This window comes from Terrapene carolina, unplaced genomic scaffold, assembly GCF_002925995.2.
Source record: "Terrapene carolina triunguis isolate 2854851 unplaced genomic scaffold, T_m_triunguis-2.0 Scaffold58, whole genome shotgun sequence".
NCBI lineage: Eukaryota > Metazoa > Chordata > Testudines > Emydidae > Terrapene > Terrapene triunguis.
Window position 1 is genome coordinate 61,187,013 of NW_020664409.1, and position 20,111 is coordinate 61,207,123.

General features: G+C 43.3%; 1 protein-coding gene across 1 annotated transcript in view; it reads left to right on the forward strand.

The window, feature by feature from the left end:
• Positions 1–3,848, forward strand: part of HNF4G (hepatocyte nuclear factor 4 gamma) — a 75,847-nt gene extending 71,999 nt beyond the window's left edge. Inside the window, exons 7-10 of the mRNA XM_024197668.2 lie at positions 547–699; positions 855–1,091; positions 1,585–1,707; positions 2,125–3,848. Coding sequence (XP_024053436.1) covers positions 547–699; positions 855–1,091; positions 1,585–1,707; positions 2,125–2,243 — 632 coding nt within the window. The 3' untranslated portion in view covers positions 2,244–3,848. The remainder of the gene's footprint in view (positions 1–546; positions 700–854; positions 1,092–1,584; positions 1,708–2,124) is intronic.
• Positions 3,849–20,111: the final 16,263 nt, after the last annotated feature.

Sequence of the window (20,111 nt, forward strand, 5' to 3'; positions counted from 1 at the left end):
AAATAGTAGCAGTCTGTTAGGTAGTTACATGTTGTTCCTCTCGTTCTCTTAGAAAGGTTTAGAATTCTAAACCAAATAAATTAGAAGTGGGGACTTATATTTTTTACAGTGAATTTAAATAATTATGAGGACCACGTTTTCAAAGTGGCCTCTTTCTAGCCTCTAAAATAGAACACTGAATTTTCCTAAGATTAAATGCCTGTGTCAAAATGGACTTGTGGGCCAAAACTATATAGTTAGATGGCTAATTGGATAACTCCCCAGTTTGTGCACACAAATAGGCCTCGAACCTGCAGACACACTAATCATAACTACGCAGATGGGAATACTTATATGCCTAAGTACCTACAGGATCAGGACTTTGTTTTGCACATATGCTTTCCTTGTAAAGAAACTTAGTTTTGCAGGAGGGAATGTTTCTGTATGAGAAATTCAACATGAAAAAAATCTGACTTGCAACATTAAAAATGGTTTGGTTCACCTGGGTCTGTAAATTTAAACCTTTGTGTAACATCAGTCCATATTCTGGTATTTTTTCTCCTCAAGGTAACGATTACATCATCCATCGTAACAGTTCTGAAGTCGAGATCAGCCGAGTGGCAAACCGGATTCTAGATGAACTAGTCCGACCATTCCAGGAAATTCAAATAGATGACAATGAGTATGCTTGCTTGAAAGCAATTGTGTTTTTTGATCCAGGTACATTTTCCAAAAAGTCTTTCAGATTTACTGTATGAATACACTGAAATTCACCTTTGGTGATGTAACATTCATTAACAGTCAACATATTTGCACAAAGAATTTTTCACTAAAAGAATATGCTTTGACTTGAAGTATTTTTTCATTTTTTCAAGATGCAAAGGGATTGAGTGACCCATTAAAGATTAAGAACATGCGGTTCCAAGTCCAAATCAGTTTAGAGGATTACATTAATGACCGTCAGTATGACTCCAGGGGGAGGTTTGGAGAACTTCTGCTTCTATTGCCTACCCTTCAGAGCATCACTTGGCAAATGATTGAGCAAATACAGTTGGTCAAACTGTTTGGAATGGTTAAAATTGACAGTTTGCTTCAGGAAATGTTACTAGGGGGTAAGTGTGTCATTCTTTTTCTGTGATATTCCACCTTATCAACTTGATAAGCACTTTGGAAAAAGTATCCTCCTCCCCACCTCACCAGGCTGCTTGGACATACTCCAGGGGACTGGATCAGTGCCAATTTGGGGGGAGCGTTAAAGTCATGATAACATGGCTAACTGTCCTGTCCCCCCACCTCCAATGTGTACTGTATGTTCCTCAGCCATAGCTGAGTACCTGGACATACAATTCCCCAAAGAGACAGACCGGGGAATCCTTATAAACATTGTAAGGATGAAATCCACTGTTAATGCAACCCAAGCAGTGAAAACAAATGTCATACTTATTATGGTTGAAGTCTTGTTAAATTGTTTAATGAATACGCAAAAGGCAATTATTCAAATTGCCAATCAAAATATTTGCTCTAAGGGAATGTAATTATTGCTGTGTAAATCGCTAGTAGCAACATGTTCATTCGAATTGATATGTGCTCTTGTAATTTTTGCAGGTACGTCTAATGATGCCAGTCATCTTCATCATCCAGGACATCCTCATTTAGCTCAGGATCCATTAACTGGCCAAACTATTCTCATAAGTTCAATGTCTGCTCCTGTACATACAGAACAGATCTGTAAGCAATTGCACATTATCTTTCTATCATAACATCTGACTGTTATGTTTAGTTAACTGGCAAATTCATTAAAATGGTGACCTGTCAAAGCTAGTGTATATTTCTTTCATCATAATTTCTGAGATTTAAATAGTAATGAAATTAAAAAAAAGCACACAGAAACAACCTCCTAAGCAATACATTCTGCTTTGAGTTTAATTTAAAACACATGACACTGTTTTCATATTACCATTGGTTACAAATGTGGATTTTTAAAAGTGAACAATACACGGGGCTTCTGATATTTAAAAATGAATATTTACCTTTAGCGGCTAATGCAGATCCTTTTTTAGTGTACAGTAGTATGTATGTCATTAATATGTATTTAGATTGGTCAAGAACATAATAATACATAGTTTCCTCTTAATTCTTTTTCAGCAACTCCAGAAACTCCATTACCTTCCCCTCCGCAAGGCTCTGGACAAGAATACAAAATGTCTACAAACCAGGCTACAGTCATAACGCAGCAATCAATTTTAAAACAAAAACCATTGTGATAATTTTTTTTATTTTTTGTTTTGTTTTCTTTTCTTTTACATGCACTATATAAATTGTTAGGACACCTGGATGGTGGAAACCTCAGGATAGCAAATTAGGCCACCCCTTGACCCAAGCAAGTACAAGGGGCTGTTCTTATAATTCTTCTGTTTCAAAACTCAGAAAGCAAGGTACACTATTATGAATGATGAATTTGCTGTACACTTGGGGATACTGGTAGTCTTACAGCATATGTATATTTTGGTAATGTCTTTGGATCATTGAATTGAACGGGTTCATTTTTATTTCCCATTTGTAGTTGTCATCTTAATATTGTTTATTTTAGATCTGTAAGTAATTTCTTCATTGAAATGTCACTTGGAACTAATTGTGCTTGTTTAGCTATGAATGGTAGAACTTAAGACATGCATTAACACAAGCCAAGAGTTCATAAATAATAAAAGAGCAGGTTGTTAAATAAAACAGACGTATTACATTTAGAGTGAAAATACATAATAGATAGGAGGGTCTGTTTCATTAAAATAAATCCTAATGTGGGGATACCAGGATCTTGAAGTCTGACTATACCACAAGAGTTAAATGTGTTGAATGATAGCTGTCATGTTTACCTATCAGTTTATGTGAATATGGTAAAATGAGAGAACCCGCAACGTGCAGCTGTGTGCTAAAAATGAAACATGGGTATAGGGAATGACTTTGATCATGCACACACACTGTGTTTGCTCACAGTTGGAATTTGTTATGATGATCTATTTACTGACTCAGAGAGAGGTTTTCATGCTATGCTTTCATTCATGAATTATTGACATCACAAGAAAATTGCTACTTCGCACAGTCTGGTTGTTCATAAGAGAAATGATGTTTCCTTTAATGGAGACTTTCTCCCCAAAAGCTGTTAAAAAGTGCCAAATAATGTGGTCTGTTGGGTTATTTTAATGAAATAACATTGGAGTCAGAGATTCAGCAAAGAGATGTGACCTGGCCCAAATACCTTGGTTTATTATAACATCATAAGTTCATACAATCATCATGAAGCAGCTAACTCCCTGACTCTTAAAGTGGTATACACTCAGCTATAAGAACTTTTTGTCCTTTTTTGCAAACATAAAGCCACAAAACCATGTAAAAGAATTAGAAAAAGTTTGAGTGCTGACTTGTAAACTCGGAATGCTTTAATTAGAATTCACGTAACACCAAGCAGTATGTGTGTTCCTTTAGGGTATTCTGCAATAGTTGTATTTGTAGTTAAATCTGCATAAAATAGCTCTTAATGTTCGTCTTTTGCTTTTTAAAAAGTGTTTTCTTTTTTATTGGTTATTTTGTATTTTTTATTAATAAGCATATATTGCATTGCTCTGTGGAGCAATAACGTCTCCTTTCTCATCTCCTTTATGATATGTATGATTCACTTTTTGATGGCTTTGATTGTACTCTCTTCGATGCCTAGGGAAGGTTTGCAATTAATTTCAATGGAAGCAGGGTTGTGTCCCTTGTACGCAAATGGGACCATAGACGCCGACCGCGTGGGTGCTACGGGGCTGGAGCACCCAGAGAAAAAAAAAATAGTGGGTGCTCAGCACCTACCAACAGCCCCACAGATCAGCTCCTCCCCCTTCCTTCAGTGCCTCCTGCCCACTGGTGGACCCCGAGGATCAGCTTCTCCCCTTTTCCCCCCAGTGCCTCCCGCCTGCCAGTGATCAACTGTTCAGCGGCATGCAGGAGGAGAAGGAGTGGGGGTAGGAGGAGGTGGGGTGGGAGGGGCTTGAGGGAAGGGGTAGAATCGGGGCAGGACCTGGGGCGGAGTAGGGGGCCAGCACTACTGGGGAAATCACAAAATCGGCACCTCTGTATGGAACTGAGGGCTGGTCTACACCCAGCCGCTAGTTCGGCTGCTGGGGATCGAAGTTCTGGGTTCGACTTATCGCGTCTGGTCTGGACGCGATAAGTCGAACCAGGAAGTGCTTGCCGTCGACTGCGGTACTCCAGCTCGGCGAGAGGAGTACCGCGGAGTCGATGGGGAGCCTGCCTGCCGTGTGTGGACCGCATCTGAACCGCGGTAAGTTCGAACTAAGGTATGTCGACTTCAGCTACGTTATTCACGTAGCTGAAGTTGCGTACCTTAGTTCGACTTGGGGGGTTAGTGTAGACCAGGCCTGAGTCTTTTTTGAAACTGTAATGTAGCTTTTAGGTGCTGAGCACATGGAACTCCCATTTAAGTGACCATACCTATTCCTACTCCCACTGAAGTCGATGGCAAAGCTCCATTGAGGTCAGTGGGAACAGGTTCATGCCTACTGACTTGAATGTGCCAAATATTTCATGATTGAGGTCTCACCCTGTTTGGGTTCATTCTGTAATTTTCCCAGGTACGCTTTGTGAATGCCTCTATAACTGACGCAGAGCACAGCTTATTGTGTTTGTCTAAAATACAGTGTAAGAACCAGAGAATGTACAATAGAATGTTTTCACAAACTGCCAGAATGTACTGGATAAAAACATATACTGTAGTATTTTATCTTACTAAAGGATGTTATCTATTTTATACAGTACATTGCATTTTTTCAAATAAGGAAAACACTACTGTAATTTATTGGGATATGATGATTTATTTTATAAATGTAACATTATTTTTGTAAACTTAATTATGCAAAAATCAAAAATGATTAGCTTTGTTAAACCTTAAATTATATTAAAATGAAATCTCCTATATGTCTGAACTGTGATGTCTTGTTTGTATGTGGAGCATTCAGGATAAAAATGGTTGCTGGAAATAACCATCAATCATCATAATTATCAATGCTCAATAAACAGATATATAAACTATGTGTATGTCAAACCTGCCCTGTGGTAACTTTTTGACAATTTACATAATTGCATGAAAACACTGATGTCATTTTATATTGTTTATCATATAAATAAGTATAAAAAAGTTACAAATCTGCATCTTCACTATATTAAAATCACATGGGAAATATATGATAGCAACACATTACTTGCCACTGCTGTAGCATTGCTTTAGTACTATATAGCCATAGTTTTCAGTTTTTGATCCTGACCCAGAAAATCATTCAAGCACATGTTTAGCTCAATCCCTATTGAGGAAAGCACTTAAACCCATGCTTAACTTTAAGTCTGTGCTTAATATTAAGCATGTAAGTAACTACTGTTCTCGGATAGGGATAGTTTCCTGAATCATGGCCTTTGTAATCTGTAGATTTCAAATTATTTAAACAGTTTAATTTAGTAGAAAGTTGGTAATACTTGAATGTTTAGAAGTAGATTTTTTCCCTTTTTTTTTTCCTTAAGATTCCTTGCAATGTATTTTATCATGTTATCAGCATCTGTTCTACGTTGGGCCAAATATTCAACTGTTTGTCTCTTTATAGGTTGTGTGGGTGAGTGGGCGTTGACTGATGTTGATGTTGAAGATTTTTAGGCCTTTTGAGCAACCTGTGTCTGCAATTGATGATTCCAGTTTAGGAATCTCTGTGCCCTTTACTTTCAATGCTGAATTGGATGAAAAGAGGGGGTAATTTGGACAAGAGAGATTTTCTCCCTTTTTGTGTAGCTGGAAACACTACTATAGGGCCTGATCTAAACTCCACTGAAGTTAATGTAATGCCAACAGACCCCGGTCGTCAACAGCCAAGATCAAACCTGGGAACTCTGGAGCTTAATGCATGAGCTGCTACTGCATGAGCTAAAAGACGCACTTCTCTCTTAGCCAAGGCTGTAGCAGACTTATCTCTAGCTGGTCTAGCCACCACTAGAGGGGAACAGAGTGCCATACCAAGCAGGCATGGGTTACATACTTCCTCTAGCTGAGGAAGCACATCCCAAGATTCAGAGACTTCACAGTTGATATCCCAGATGAACCCCCACTTGTAATGCTGACAGATTCCAGCAGCCAGGATCAAACCTGAGACCACTGGAGCTTAATGCATGAGCCACTACTGCAAGAACTAAAAGACACAAATCTCTTAGTCAAAGCTGTAGCAGGCTCATCAATCACTAGCCATCTAACCATCACTAGAGGGGGACAGAGTGCCACCCCAAGCAGGCATGGGTTACATCAATAAAAAGCATTCCATTGATTTTAATGGCCTTTCAGTCAGGCTCCTGTTGTATTAATTTAAAGGAATAAATGGACCAAAAGACTCAAATGTGTTACCATGACCCTGAAACTTTCCTACATAAGGTTAAACAATCTTCAGGGTTCGGTATACAGTGACCTCAGCCTGTTAATACCATGGCAAACACACCATAAACATTCTTTTTAACCTTTTATTAAAGATACAGAAAAATAAGGAAAGACAGTAAAAACAGTTGAAATTTAAAGTGTTAAATAAGAGTTTCATTTTAACCAAATCTCTTGTTCCCTTTCCCTTTAGCTGGGGAGAGTTTTTGGAAAGAAACTGCCTGGTCTGACAGTCTCTTAGATCGTAATAGCTGTCTTTTGGGGAAAACAAAAGAAGTCAGTTGAGATGGTGTCATAAATATACACAGGGCAGCTGTACTGAATTGCCTTACCTATAAGGGGTTAATCAGTTCAATTAACCTAGTTGACACCAGAGCAGAAGAACCAATGGGGAAAGAAGATACTTAAAAATCTGGGAGGGATTTTTTGTGCTCTTTTTGTTTTGTTCCCTCTCTGGATGGAGAAGGAAAACAGGCAGGAAGAACATCTGAAAACACAGCTGAAATGAGCATCTAAGATTACAAAAATTGTAAGTAAGGGCAAGGAAATGCATTAGATTATCTTTTGTTTTAGCTTGTGAATTTTTCCTATGCTAAGAGGGAGTTTTATTCCTGTTTTTGTAACTTTGAAGCTGAGCATAGAGGGGAATCCTCTGTGTTTTAAATCTTTTTTTTACCCTGTAAAGTTACCTTCCATCCTGATTTTGCAGAGGTGATTCTTTTTTTTCTTTATAATAAAGTTCTTCTTTTAAGAACCTGATTGATTTTCAGTGTCCTAAAAACCAAGGGGTTTGGTCTGTGCTCACATTGTAACCAATTGGTTGGTATATTATTCTCAAGCCTCCCCAGGAAAGGGGGTGAAGGGATTTGGGGGAATATTTTGGGGAAATAGGCACTCCAAGTGGCTCTTTTTCCTGAATTTTTGTCTAAATCACTTGGTGGTGGCAGCAATACCGTCCAAGGACAAGGAAAGGATTTGTGCCTTGGGGAAGTTTTAATCTAAGCTGGTAGAAATAAGCTTAGGGGGTCTTTCATGCGGGTCCCCATATCTGTACCCCAGAGTTCAAAGTGGGGAGGGAACCCTGACAGATGGGCTGGAACAGTTGTTTTCGCTATTGTTAAAGTCTGATCCCATTTCCTAGACAATGAAACAAGACAAAGACACACAAAAAAGGAGAGAAAAGAACAGCAAATATAGAAAATGCAGCTTCTCTCTGGTGTTGAGTCACTTGCAACGTCACTGCTGGAAAATCCAAGGCACAGCACATAGTCTTATCAGCCACCCCAAGACCTGGTAAACATTGGTCTGTTCAGGGCATTGCTTTTTGCTGCCTCTTTCTGGTCACAGGCTCAAAGAAAAGTTGTAAAATATGCAGTCTTGGTAAGCTAACCCAGACTCTTATTAGGCAGAAGGAAAAAGGAGAAGAGATAGGAAAGAGAAGAAATAGGGTAGAGAAGGGAAAGGACACATGGAGAGGAGGACAAAGTATCACACCCCAGGTGGGTGTTCAGGATTCAGCTGGAGCCAATGGAGGTGGCAGTGTCATCAGGGTCCCTCTCTCTGACCCAGTCTGGTCAAGACATATGTCAGGATAAGGATGATGAAGGCACAGTGGTGTCAGGCTGGATCCTGGGTTACCAAAAGATGGTGAGGATGGCAGCCATGATGGTGAAGCCTGCTTCTTCCCTTTCTTTCATCTTTCAGTCAGCCAGCTTTTATGCTTCCCTCTGTCTGATAATTTTCATCCTCTAGAGCAGTGGTTCTCAAACTTCTTTTTCGCAGACCACTTGAAAATTGCTGAGAGTCTCAGCGGACCACTTAATGATCTTTCTAAATGTTGTTTGTACCGTTAGCTAACTATTGTAAAGCGCTTTGGATAAAAGCGCTATATTAAAAAAAAAAAAAGTAGTAATAATAAACTTTTTTTGTTCTACAAATAAAAGCACACAACTCATATTTTAATATCAGTAGTCTTACCTTTCTAATGCGATGGATTAATGTGGCAGCCCCCGAGCTGGGGCTGGGAAGGAGGGGGGTCTCTCCCTCTCTCCCCCCCGCAGCAGCCCCGAGCTGAGGCTACGAAGGAGGGGGGGTCTCGCCCCCCCACAGTATCCACAGAGCTGAGGCTGGGAAGGCGGGCTGTTTCTCCCCGGCTGTCGCAGCCCTGGAGCTGGTGAAAGTCACCACTTTCTCTGGCCACCGCAGCCCTGCACATCCCAAATTCCCCCCACCCTGTCTTCTCACCCCACTGCCCCTCCCACCTAACCCCTGCACAGCTCCACTAATTAGGTGGGTAATCCTTCATTCTCTCGTGTGCGACATCCCAGGCATGCACCTTAGAGGGAACTATCCCCGAACCACCTGAATGGAGCTTGCAGACCACAGTTTGAGAACCTGTGCTCTAGAGTACTTCTTGAGGACCCCAAAAGGGAGCAATGGGTGGAATAGCCCATCTCCTCTTTATTTTGACAACAAATTAGGCCTAATTTTCAACACACAATCTTGGTTCATTGATTTCCAGTCCCACACTTCTCTTGTTTACCAGACATCATGAAATTCAATAAAGACAAGTGCAAAATACTGCACTCAGGAAGGAAAAATCAAATGCACAACTACAAAATGGGAAATAACTGGTTAAATGGTAATACAGCTGAAAAGGACTTGGGGTTTTTGGTGGATCACAAATTGAATATGAGTCAATTATATGATGCAGTTGTGAAAAAAGAGTAATATTCAGGAGTGTATTATCAAGAGTGTTGTATGTAAGACACAGGAGGTAATTGTCCTGCTCCACTCAGCACTGGTGAGGCCTCAGCTGGAGTACTGTGTCTAATTCTGGACACCAGAATTAGGAGAGATGTGTATACACTGGAGATAGTCCCGAGGACAGGAACAAAAACGATAAAAGGTTTTGAAAACCTGAGCTGTAAGAAAAGGTTAAAAAAAAATGGGCATATTTAGTCTCCAGAAAAGAAGACTGAAAGGGGACCTGATAACAGCCTTCATCCTCTTTATAACAGCTCATAACATATTTGGTGTTCAATTGTTTTCCATGTCCACTGAAGGTAGGACAAGAAGTAATGAGCTTAATAGCTAACACTTACTGCAAATGAGGAAAAGCTTTCTAACTATAGTGATAGTAAAATTTTGGAATAGGCTTCCAAAGAAGGTTGTGGAATCCCCGTCTTTGGAGGTTTTTAAGAACAGGTTAAACAAATACATGTCAGGGATGGTCTAGATTTACTTGGTGCTGCCTCAGTGCAGGAGGCTGGACTTAACGATCTACCGAGGTCCCTTTCAGCACGATTCTACGATTACGTGTAGAGGTGCACTACATCCAGTTACAACAACTGGTGTTCTATTATATTTTTCCTCATCCACTTTTATCAGGACTGGGTCTTCTGGTTTAAGCTTGGGCCAGTTTCCAGCTGTGTTCTAACAGTTAAAGAAGAAAGTCTAGACCTTCTCATTTTTGACATCCCTCGGGGCTTACATCGTTTAAGCAGAGTCATGTAGGGTGAAATTTTATCTCTTAGGTATGTCTTTACTGCAGAGTTAAGTAAAGTTTTGTACACTTGAGTTGCTCCTCTTGAGTTAGGCTAGCTCGAGTGAGAGGAGCCACCCCGCAAAATCACACCCAAGCTACTGTGTCCACACTGGGACTCCATTCACTTGTGTGTGGCACTGTGACTTTTGGGAAGTAGATCTCATATTTCTTTGTGCTGCATTAAGCTGAGCCTCTCTTTGAATTCTTTCCCAGTGATGGTGGGAGCGCTTGACTGTCCTTTCTGGGCACACAGGGAATTGTGGAAAGGTGTTGGAGGACTAGAAGCTCTCAAGTGGAGTTAGCCTGAGTCCACACTGCAGAGTGGTCATGTCAGCAGCTAATGAGCTGTGCTTGCTCCAACTTTAGCCTATACCTCTGGCAGGACACCCAACCCGAGCTAAAAGCAGCACCATTCTCTAGCTGAGAGTTTTTGTGTGTGGATGGGACTCAACTTAGGGGCAACCCAATTTATCTTTGCAGTGAAGAGAAGCCCTAAGCCTGGCACCGTTATACTGACCTATCAACCCAAAAAACAATATTAGCAATAGTTAAGTACTTTTTTTATTTAATGTTGCAGAATACTGCTGTCTTCCATTATAATGACCACTTTTTTTTTCTTGTTTGAATAACATAACTAAAAAGCAAAGGGTTATAACTGAAATCCAGCTAGAATTTCTCTATATTTTTCTATATATATATAGAAAGCCTTCAGCGTTTAGAACATTTCAAAGCATTTCTTTAATTTAGCCCATGCATCTTATTGCATGACTAGAACGATGCAGCTTATGCTTATATTTTAACAGCGTGCAGTTTTTCTTCCTTTATATTTCGTTGACCCCCTTCACAATTGAATGAATTTTCATGGAAATGACTGTCCAACAAAGAATTCAATTTTTCTGATGCCTGCCTTTTTGTAATTTAAATAATATGAGCATCTGAACATAGAGATTTTGCATTAAGAGGCAATGGCAGTTTTTCCAACAGAGTTTATTCAATATATTTCCGACATCATCTATTCTAAGATATACTTAAGATTACCATGGTCAGAGACTAAATTACTGTGATTTCCAAAAAGTGGAGTGGATAGCAATAGTAATAGTCGATAAAGAATTGCCATATAGAATTTTTCATTGTCTTATTAAAACTTTTGTAATGAAATTAGTCTTGATCTGAAATGCAGTATAAAGAACAGTAATCTAAACTATGCAGACAGATGTACTATAAAATAAACCATACTTATATGCTTAATTTATATACTTTGGAGTAGATTTTTCTCTTGCAATATGCAAATTATGATCTATATTTTATCTCAGTAGCAAAATTATAATTTAACTACTTCATAATCTGGGTTTCCTGTTAACCCCCCCCCCTTTTTTTTTTTTTGCATCTTGGTTAAATTTCATCATATGATTAAATAAATTGAGCCAGATACTCCATTTCTTCTTCGGGTGATTGCTCATGTGTATTCCACAATAGGTGTGCGTGCTCGCCACGTGCACCGGTGCCGGAAGTTTTCCTCCTAGCAGTACCCATAGGGGAGTGCCCTAGCAACCCCTGGAGTGGTGCCTCCATGGCGCAGTATAAGGGGTGCTGTGTGCTTCCCCCACCCTCAGTTCCTTCTTGCCGCCAGTGAAGGTGCTTCGGAACTCCTCTGCTCCAGCTTTGCTGTAGCTCGTCCCCAAAACTGCTTGTTCGTTCAGTGTATGGTAGCTGTAGTTAGTTAGTTGTTTTGTTTAGCTAGAGTGCCCGGGCCGGAGCATGCCCCATGCTTCGGGTTTTAAGTCGTGCGACACTTGTAGGCGATCTGTGCCAGTGAGTGATTTGCACATGGACTGTTTACGCTGTTTGGGGGAACCCATCTCAGCGATCGCTGCAAGATTTGCAAGTCGTTTAAGCCTCGGACCAAGAGAGAAAGGGACGTTAGGCTCCGGGCTATTCTGATGGAGTTGGTGTTGACCCCAGCTCTGGCATGCCGCTCCAAGTCGGCACTGGGCACTGCAGTGTTGGTATGCAGCGACCCTTCGGTGCCATCGACTAGTCGGCACTGCTCCCCATCCACAGGGCATGCCAAGAAGGCTAGGAAAAGGCCTTCTTCACCATGGCACTGGAGTAAACCCAGGACAGAGGCTAGATCCATGTTGGGCAGTCCTCGATCCCCACCAGCTTCTAGGCCTCCGACTCAAGTCGAGCAGAGTAGCCCAGCCCAGTCAGAGCAGGCCTCCCTGGATGTCCGGATGCCCTCCACACCGGAGGCCCTGCAGGCAGCCCGGGATGTTACGTCCATGCCGGTACCAGGAGCACTGCTGATATCGGCCCTGCACTCCAGAGGCAAGTCACCGCTGGGATCTCCGCAGTCACCCCCGGCTCAGTACCGGTCTTGGTCGAGGGAATGTTCTCGACTCCATTTGCTGTCCAGGGCAAAGTCCACGTGGATCGCCCTCGATGCCCACCAGGCTGTCTGGTTGGGTTCCGTCTGACCAAGACTCTCGGCACCGCTCAGCCTCGAGGAGCGAACACCGACAGGACCGAGGCAGACAACGCCAAAGGTCCTCATAGAATCATAGAATATCAGGGTTGGAAGGGACCTCAAGAGGTCATCTAGTCCAACCCCCTGCTCAAAGCAGAACCAATTCCCAACTAAATCATCCCAGCCAGGGCTTTGTCAAGCCGGGCCTTAAAAACCTCCAAGGAAGGAGACTCCACCACCTCCCTAGGTAACGCATTCCAGTGCTTCACCACCCTCCTAGTGAAATAGTGTTTCCTAATATCCAACCTGGACCTCCCCCACTGCAACTTGAGACCATTGCTCCTTGTTCTGTCATCTGCCACCACTGAGAACAGCCGAGCTCCATCCTCTTTGGAACCCCCCTTCAGGTAGTTGAAGGCTGCTATCAAATCCCCCCTCATTCTTCTCTTCTGGAGACTAAACAATCCCAGTTCCCTCAGCCTCTCCTCATAAGTCATGTGCTCCAGACCCCTAATCATTTTTGTTGCCCTCCGCTGGACTCTTTCCAATTTTTCCACAGCCTTCTTGTAGTGTGGGGCCCAAAACTGGACACAGTATTCCAGATGAGGCCTCACCAATGTCGAATAAAGGGGAACGATCACGTTCCTCGATCTGCTGGCAATGCCCCTACTTATACAGCCCAAAATGCCATTAGCCTTCTTGGCAACAAGAGCACACTGTTGACTCATATCCAGCTTCTCGTCCACTGTGACCCCTAGGTCCTTTTCTGCAGAACTGCTACCTAGCCATTCGGTCCCTAGTCTGTAGCAGTGCATGGGATTCTTCCGTCCTAAGTGCAGGACTCTGCACTTATCCTTGTTGAACCTCATCAGGTTTTTTTTGGCCCAATCCTCTAATTTGTCTAGGTCCCTCTGTATCCGATCCCTACCCTCTAGTGTATCTACCACGCCTCCTAGTTTAGTGTCATCTGCAAACTTACTGAGAGTGCAGTCCACACCATCCTCCAGATCATTAATAAAAATATTAAACAAAACCGGCCCCAGGACCGACCCTTGGGGCACTCCGCTTGAAACCGGCTGCCAACTAGACATGGAGCCATTGATCACTACCCATTGAGCCCGACGATCTAGCCAGCTTTCTATCCACCTTACAGTCCATTCATCCAGCCCATACTTCTTTAACTTGGCGGCAAGAATACTGTGGGAGACCGTATCAAAAGCTTTGCTAAAGTCAAGGAATAACACATCCACTGCTTTCCCCTCATCCACAGAGCCAGTTATCTCATCATAGAAGGCAATTAGGTTAGTCAGGCATGACTTCCCCTTGTTGAATCCATGCTGACTGTTCCTGATCACTTTCCTCTCCTCTAAGTGTTTCATAATTGATTCCTTGAGGACCTGTTCCATGATTTTTCCAGGGACTGAGGTGAGGCTGACTGGCCTGTTGTTCCCCGGATCCTCCTTCTTCCCTTTTTTAAAGATGGGCACTACATTAGCCTTTTTCCAGTCATCTGGGACCTCCCCCGATCGCCATGAGTTTTCAAAAATAATGGCTAATGGCTCTGCAATCTCATCCGCCAACTCCTTTAGCACCCTCGGATGCAGCGCATCCGGCCCCATGGACTTGTGCACGTCCAGTTTTTCTAAATAGTCCCGAACCACTTCTTTCTAAACATAGGGCTGGTCACCTTCTCCCCATACTGTGCTGCCCAGTGCAGCAGTCTGGGAGCTGACCTTGTTCGTGAAGACAGAGGCAAAAAAAGCATTGAGTACATTAGCTTTTTCCACATCCTCGGTCACTAGGTTGCCTCCCTCATTCAGTAAGGGGCCCACACTTTCCTTGACTTTCTTCTTGTTGCTAACATACCTGAAGAAACCCTTCTTGTTACTCTTAACATCTCTTGCTAGCTGCAACTCCAAGTGTGATTTGGCCTTCCTGATTTCATTCCTGCATGCCTGAGCAATAGTTTTATACTCCTCCCTGGTCATTTGTCCAATCTTCCACTTCTTGTAAGCTTCTTTTTTGCGTTTAAGATCAGCATGGATTTCACTGTTTAGCCAAGCTGGTCGCCTGCCATATTTACTATTCTTTCTACACATTGGGATGGTTTGTTCCTGCAACCGCAATAAGGATTCTTTAAAATACAGCCAGCTCTCCTGGACCCCTTTGCCCTTCATGTTATTCTCCCAGGGGATCCTGCCCATCTGTTCCCTGAGGGAGTCAAAGTCTGCTTTTCTGAAGTCCAGGGTCCGTATTCTGCTGCTCTCCTTTCTTCCTTGTGTCAGGATCCTGAACTCGACCATCTCATGGTCACTGCTTCCCAGGTTCCCATCCACTTTTGCTCCCCCTACTAATTCTTCCCTGTTTGTGAGCAGCAGGTCAAGAAAAGCCGTCACTGTCCCCGGTTCTGCTCCAAGGGGCTAGGACAGGGGGCTATCTCCGATGTCTTCCTCCTGTCCTGGTCAAATCAGTTTCTCTATGCCTTTCCCCCGTTCCTGCTGATTGGCAAGGTCCTGGAAAAGATAAAGATGGACAAGGCCCGGGTCCTTCTGATTGCCCTGGCATGGCTCAGGCAGCATTAGTACGGGACCCTCATGGGTCTGGCGGTCGCCCCGCCATGGCCGTTGCTGTCCCACTCGGACCTGCTCTCCCAGGATCAGTGCCACCTCCTCTACTCCAACCTAGCGGCACTCCACCTCACAGTGTGGCTGTTCAATGGTTAGGTTGGGAGGAAAGGACGTGCTCGGAAGGGGTTCAGCGCGTCCTCCTAGAAAGCAGGCGGCCCTCCACATGCCGAGCCTACTTGGCAAAGTGGTCTCGGTTTTCCAGATGGGCGGACGAGTGGGGCGTTTCCTCGGTGGATGCCCCGATCCAGCTTATTCTGGACTACCTCCTTCACCTTAGAGCCCAGGGCCTGGCACCGTCGTCAGTCAAGGTGCACCTGGCGACCATATCAGCCTTCCATCCACCGGTGCAGGGCCACACGGTATTCTCCCATACTATGACTGGCCGATTCCTTAAGGGATTGGATCGTCTCTTCCCGTATGTTAGGTCCCCAGTCCCGCAGTGGGACCTAAACCTGGTGTTGGCCCATCTCACGGGGGCGGGGCCCCCATTTGAGCTGCTAGCCATGTGCTCCTGGTCACACCTCTCGTGGAAGGTGGCCTTCCTGGTTGTGATCACGTCGGGTAAAGGTGGGTCTGAGAACTCAGGGCCCTGACCTCCGAGCCCCCGTACACGGTGTTTCATAAAGATAAGGTCCAGCTCCGCCCACACACTTCGTTCCTCCCGAAGGTGTTCTCCGCCTATTACATGGGTCAGGACATTTTTCTGCCGGTCCTCTGCCCCAAACCCTATGTGTCCAGTGAGGAGCGCCGCCTCCACACGCTGGATGTGAGACGGGCTCTGGCTTTTTATCTGGAGCAGACTAAGCCATTCAGAAAGTCCTTGCAACTGTTCATTGCCTCGGCTGAGCACATGAAAGGTCGGCTGATCTCCACTCAGCGGCTCTCCAACTGGATCATGTCGTGCAGCCGTACCTGTTATGACATGAGCAATCAGTTGAAGAAGAAAAGACAGTTACCTTTTCCGTAACTGGTGTTCTTCGAAATGTGTTGCTCATGTCTATTCCACATGTGTTGCTCATGTCTATTCCACATCCGGCCCTCCTTCCCCTCTGTTGGAGTTGTCTGGCAAGAAGGAACTGAGGGTGGAGGGAGTGCACAGCGCCCCTTATACCACGCCATGGAGGTGCCACTCCAGGGGTCGCTAGGGAGCTCCCCTACGGGTACTGCTAGGGGAAAAACTTCCAGCACTGGTGCATGTGGCGAGCATGTACACCTATTGTGGAATAGACATGAGCAACACATCTCGAAGAACACCAGTTACGGAAAAGGTAACTGTCTTTTCTCAGTGATATACTTAAAGGAAGAGGAGCTGAGCAATCTTACTTAAACGAAGGTTGCAATGAACAGTCTAAATCTCAGGCTTAATGTTGTGTGAAGGTATGGATAGAACTTCAGGTAGCAACCTTTCATAGATCAGCAGTGGAAACATTTCTGGCACATACAGTTGGGACCCTTTTAGACCTCCTGGAATGTGCACTAACACCTATTGATAAGAATCCTTGTGAGTTCACAGCAAGAGAATATGCAGAGGAATCCACTTGGACAATCTATGAATAGTGTCCACGTGTACTACAAATAGTCTAGGTGGGTTTATAGAATGGCTTATTCCTGTTTAGAGAGTAATTTAGTATCCATTTAACATCTAAAGAGTGTAGCTTAGCCTCCTCTGGTAATGAATAGGTCTTGGGGAAAATACAGGCAGGTTTGTGTTATAAGTGGAAATCACAGCTCAACTTTAATAAGAATTTGGGATATCATCTTAGCTTTATGGAACATAATGTGCAGGGGTCAGCCATTAACAGGGCCCTGCATGTTCCATGATTCTGCATGTCTGAATTTGCCTTGAAATAAACAGCCAGTTGTCAAAATAATGAATGCCCAGTCTTCTCTTTTGGGGCTGTAAAGCGTTCAAATGGCAGAACTTAGTACTGATAGTGTTGGTCTCATCTACAGACATTGAGGGATCTGGGATACGCTGTGAACCCCTCCTGGAGACATAGAAGTTATTATGGTTGCTGATATCACCATATGAAATTTTAATCCGCTAATAGATTTGGTCAGATGTCTGTGATCCATTATGCGATGTAACCACCTTTTCTTTTTAATTTGAGGAAGTAACATGAGTAGTGACCCTTCCTGCTCTATTTATGTGGGACCTTTTCTATGATTCTTGTTTGGAGGAGGGATAAAATGTCATCTACTAGCAGTTTCTCATGAGAGGGGCCCTTGAAGAGGAAAAGTGAAGTGGGAGGTTGGGGGGTGGGCAGCACAGAGTGAAATTGGAGGGAATTACCCTTTTTTACTATAGCGTTGTAGAGATAGATATATAAACCCCCACAGACTCCTTAAAAAGATGAAATTGAGGATGGAACATTATTAAACAATCAGAAGAAAATATTTTTGAATATTATAAAAGTCATGTAAATCTGAAAGCTACGTAGAAAAAGAAGAAATTTTGATAAACTGCCAATTGAAAAAGACAGAGACTCTATAAACAAATCAATTAGGTAGATTACAAAAGAGTAATAAGGCAGACTATTGTACCTGTAGTGTTCAAGGTGAGAAAAGGTTGTTTCAGATAACAAACAAAAATAAATCTGTTCATGGATAATTAGTCAAATAAATTGTTACTGTAAATAGGGACATATCTAGTAGTGATCCTGTAGCTAGGAATGGTAGAGAAGTTTACTTGGGGGAATTCTTGTTAGAAGTTTAATTTAGATCCTGTCCTTTTCACAGAAATAAAGCTCTTTAACTGACACATGGGACCTTTAGAAAAGTGGAAGTGCAGTTCTGATGCACAGGGGAGACAGGATGCCAGGAGCATGTGAAGGGAATTTAGACACTTCCTACCCCTCTATGGCAGATATGTATTTCAAGCGGTCTCCCTTTTTGGTATTGCCATGGAGAGATAATATGTAAGATGAAGGTGACCAGAAGGTGAGTTCCTAGAAATCTCGGTGATGGGTGGCTTAGAAATACTCTACTATACCCTTAAAGGACCACTACTGCCTCTGCTCTGTCCACCTGGGAGATAAGCTGCTGCAGCACTGGGAACTGTCAGAGATTGACAGCGGAGTCCCTTTCCCTCAGTCAAACAAATCATTTTGAGGGTGGAACTAGTGACAGGAGCCATTTTGGAAGGCAGGAGAGTGAAGCAGCATCTCTCTGGTCCTGAGGGGAGAAGGGGAGCTCCAAGAGTCTGGCCCTAGGATGGAAAAGCCTGAGTAAAGAACTTTTCACTTTGAAAACAGGGGGCCAAGAATAATGGAAAAACTGCTTGAAAGGGGAGCATTGCAAGAAAGTCTCTTGGGAACCCTATTATCAGCTGGAGATAGCCAAGAGGCCAGGTGGGTGCTCAAGAAGGTTTGGGGGGTCCAAGGAGCGAAGCTTCACACAAGGGACTGTTGCAGAACTGATGCCAACTCTTGTGATTTTATTGTGAGTCTTATGATGTTTTGCTTAAAGCTCCACTTTCCGGAGTCATGTGATTATGTGAAAATCTCAACTTTCATATTTTAAAATAGGTAAGTTTCTAGCCTTCATAACTATTGTTGTCATGTCCTAAAAGTGTCATTTGCTATTTTTTAATGTTGTTTAGTGTAACCTCTTTAATGGAACTACCCTGTATTCTCTCTCACCTATGTCTTACCTTATCTCTGCCAGACTGAGAGTAAATGGGTCTGTTTATTTTGTGACCCCTGAGTATGAGCTACCAGCACTAACCAATTTCTTGCACCACTGCTCATGCAGGCTGAGGCTCAGGGCCTGCTAGGGCAAGACAGGATTGGTTACAATAGCTGGAAAGTTCATCAGGGTAAGGGAAGAGAGGAGGGCAGCGGATATGCAACTATGCAGCTTTACCTGTAATCAGGGGCGGCTCTAGCTTTTTTGCCGCCCCAAGCACGGCAGTGAGGCTGCCTTCAGCGGCGCGCCTGCGGGAGGCCCCAGTTCCGCAGATTTGGCAGCATGCCTGCAGGAGGTCCGCCGGTCCCGCAGCTTCGGCATACCCGCCGCCGAATTGCCGCCGAAGCTGCGGGACCAGCGGACCTCCCACAGGCAAGTTGCCGAAAGCTGCCTGACTGCTGCCCTCGCAGGGAACGTCAGGGCGCCCCCCACGGCTTGCCGCCCCAGGCATGCACTTGGAGTGCTGGTGCCTGGAGCCGCCGCTGCCTGTAATTGCTGATACTTGCTCTGAACACTGGTTACAGGGACCGTTGCAGCTTTGGGAGCATGGTAGCAGCTACCGAATGGGTCCTTGTGTTGCAAGGACTACCATCACCTCACCAGTGCAAAGACCATGGACTCAGGTTTGTCGAGGGAAGTGGGATTTTACCATATGTATAATTCATCTGGCAAGCAGATAATTATCACAGTCTTTCTAGAGAACTATTTGTTTTAAAACTAGAAATGAATTAATTAACCTATATCTCTTATAGGTTCATTGAATTTATAAATGGATCTGCTAAAATATTGATTAAAAATATTGTCTGGGTCACATCCTCAGCTGATGTAAATCAACATCTATTTAATAACGTGATTTTATAGGGTCAGAAGTTTAATCCAGTAGTACCATGCAATTTTATTATCATAACTTTATGGCCTATTGTTTTAATTTATGAAGGTGATATTGGATTATGTCAAAATAAAATGGAATGGAAACACTGCAGTAATGGTATCATTAGAAGGCAAACAAGTATAACTACAACCCATCACCATTCTTGTCTGAAGTTGTGTAAAGGTTTATTTTGGTGCAATGTGTATTACAGGTTAATCCACAGTATACACAAACCAATGCACCACTTTAAACTCCATTATTTCATGGCACATAGAATTACACTACAACAGGAGCAAGAGACAAAGCTGTGCCCTGTCTCCAATATAATTTGCTGTATGGGTAGAACCCATTGACAGTTATTTGTTGACCTTTAAAATAGAATGTCAAGTTCCTTTAATATTCTTTAGTTTAAGATGTTCAGGGATTCAAATGAGAATGCTCACTGAGTCCCCTTGCTGTCCTATGTGGCA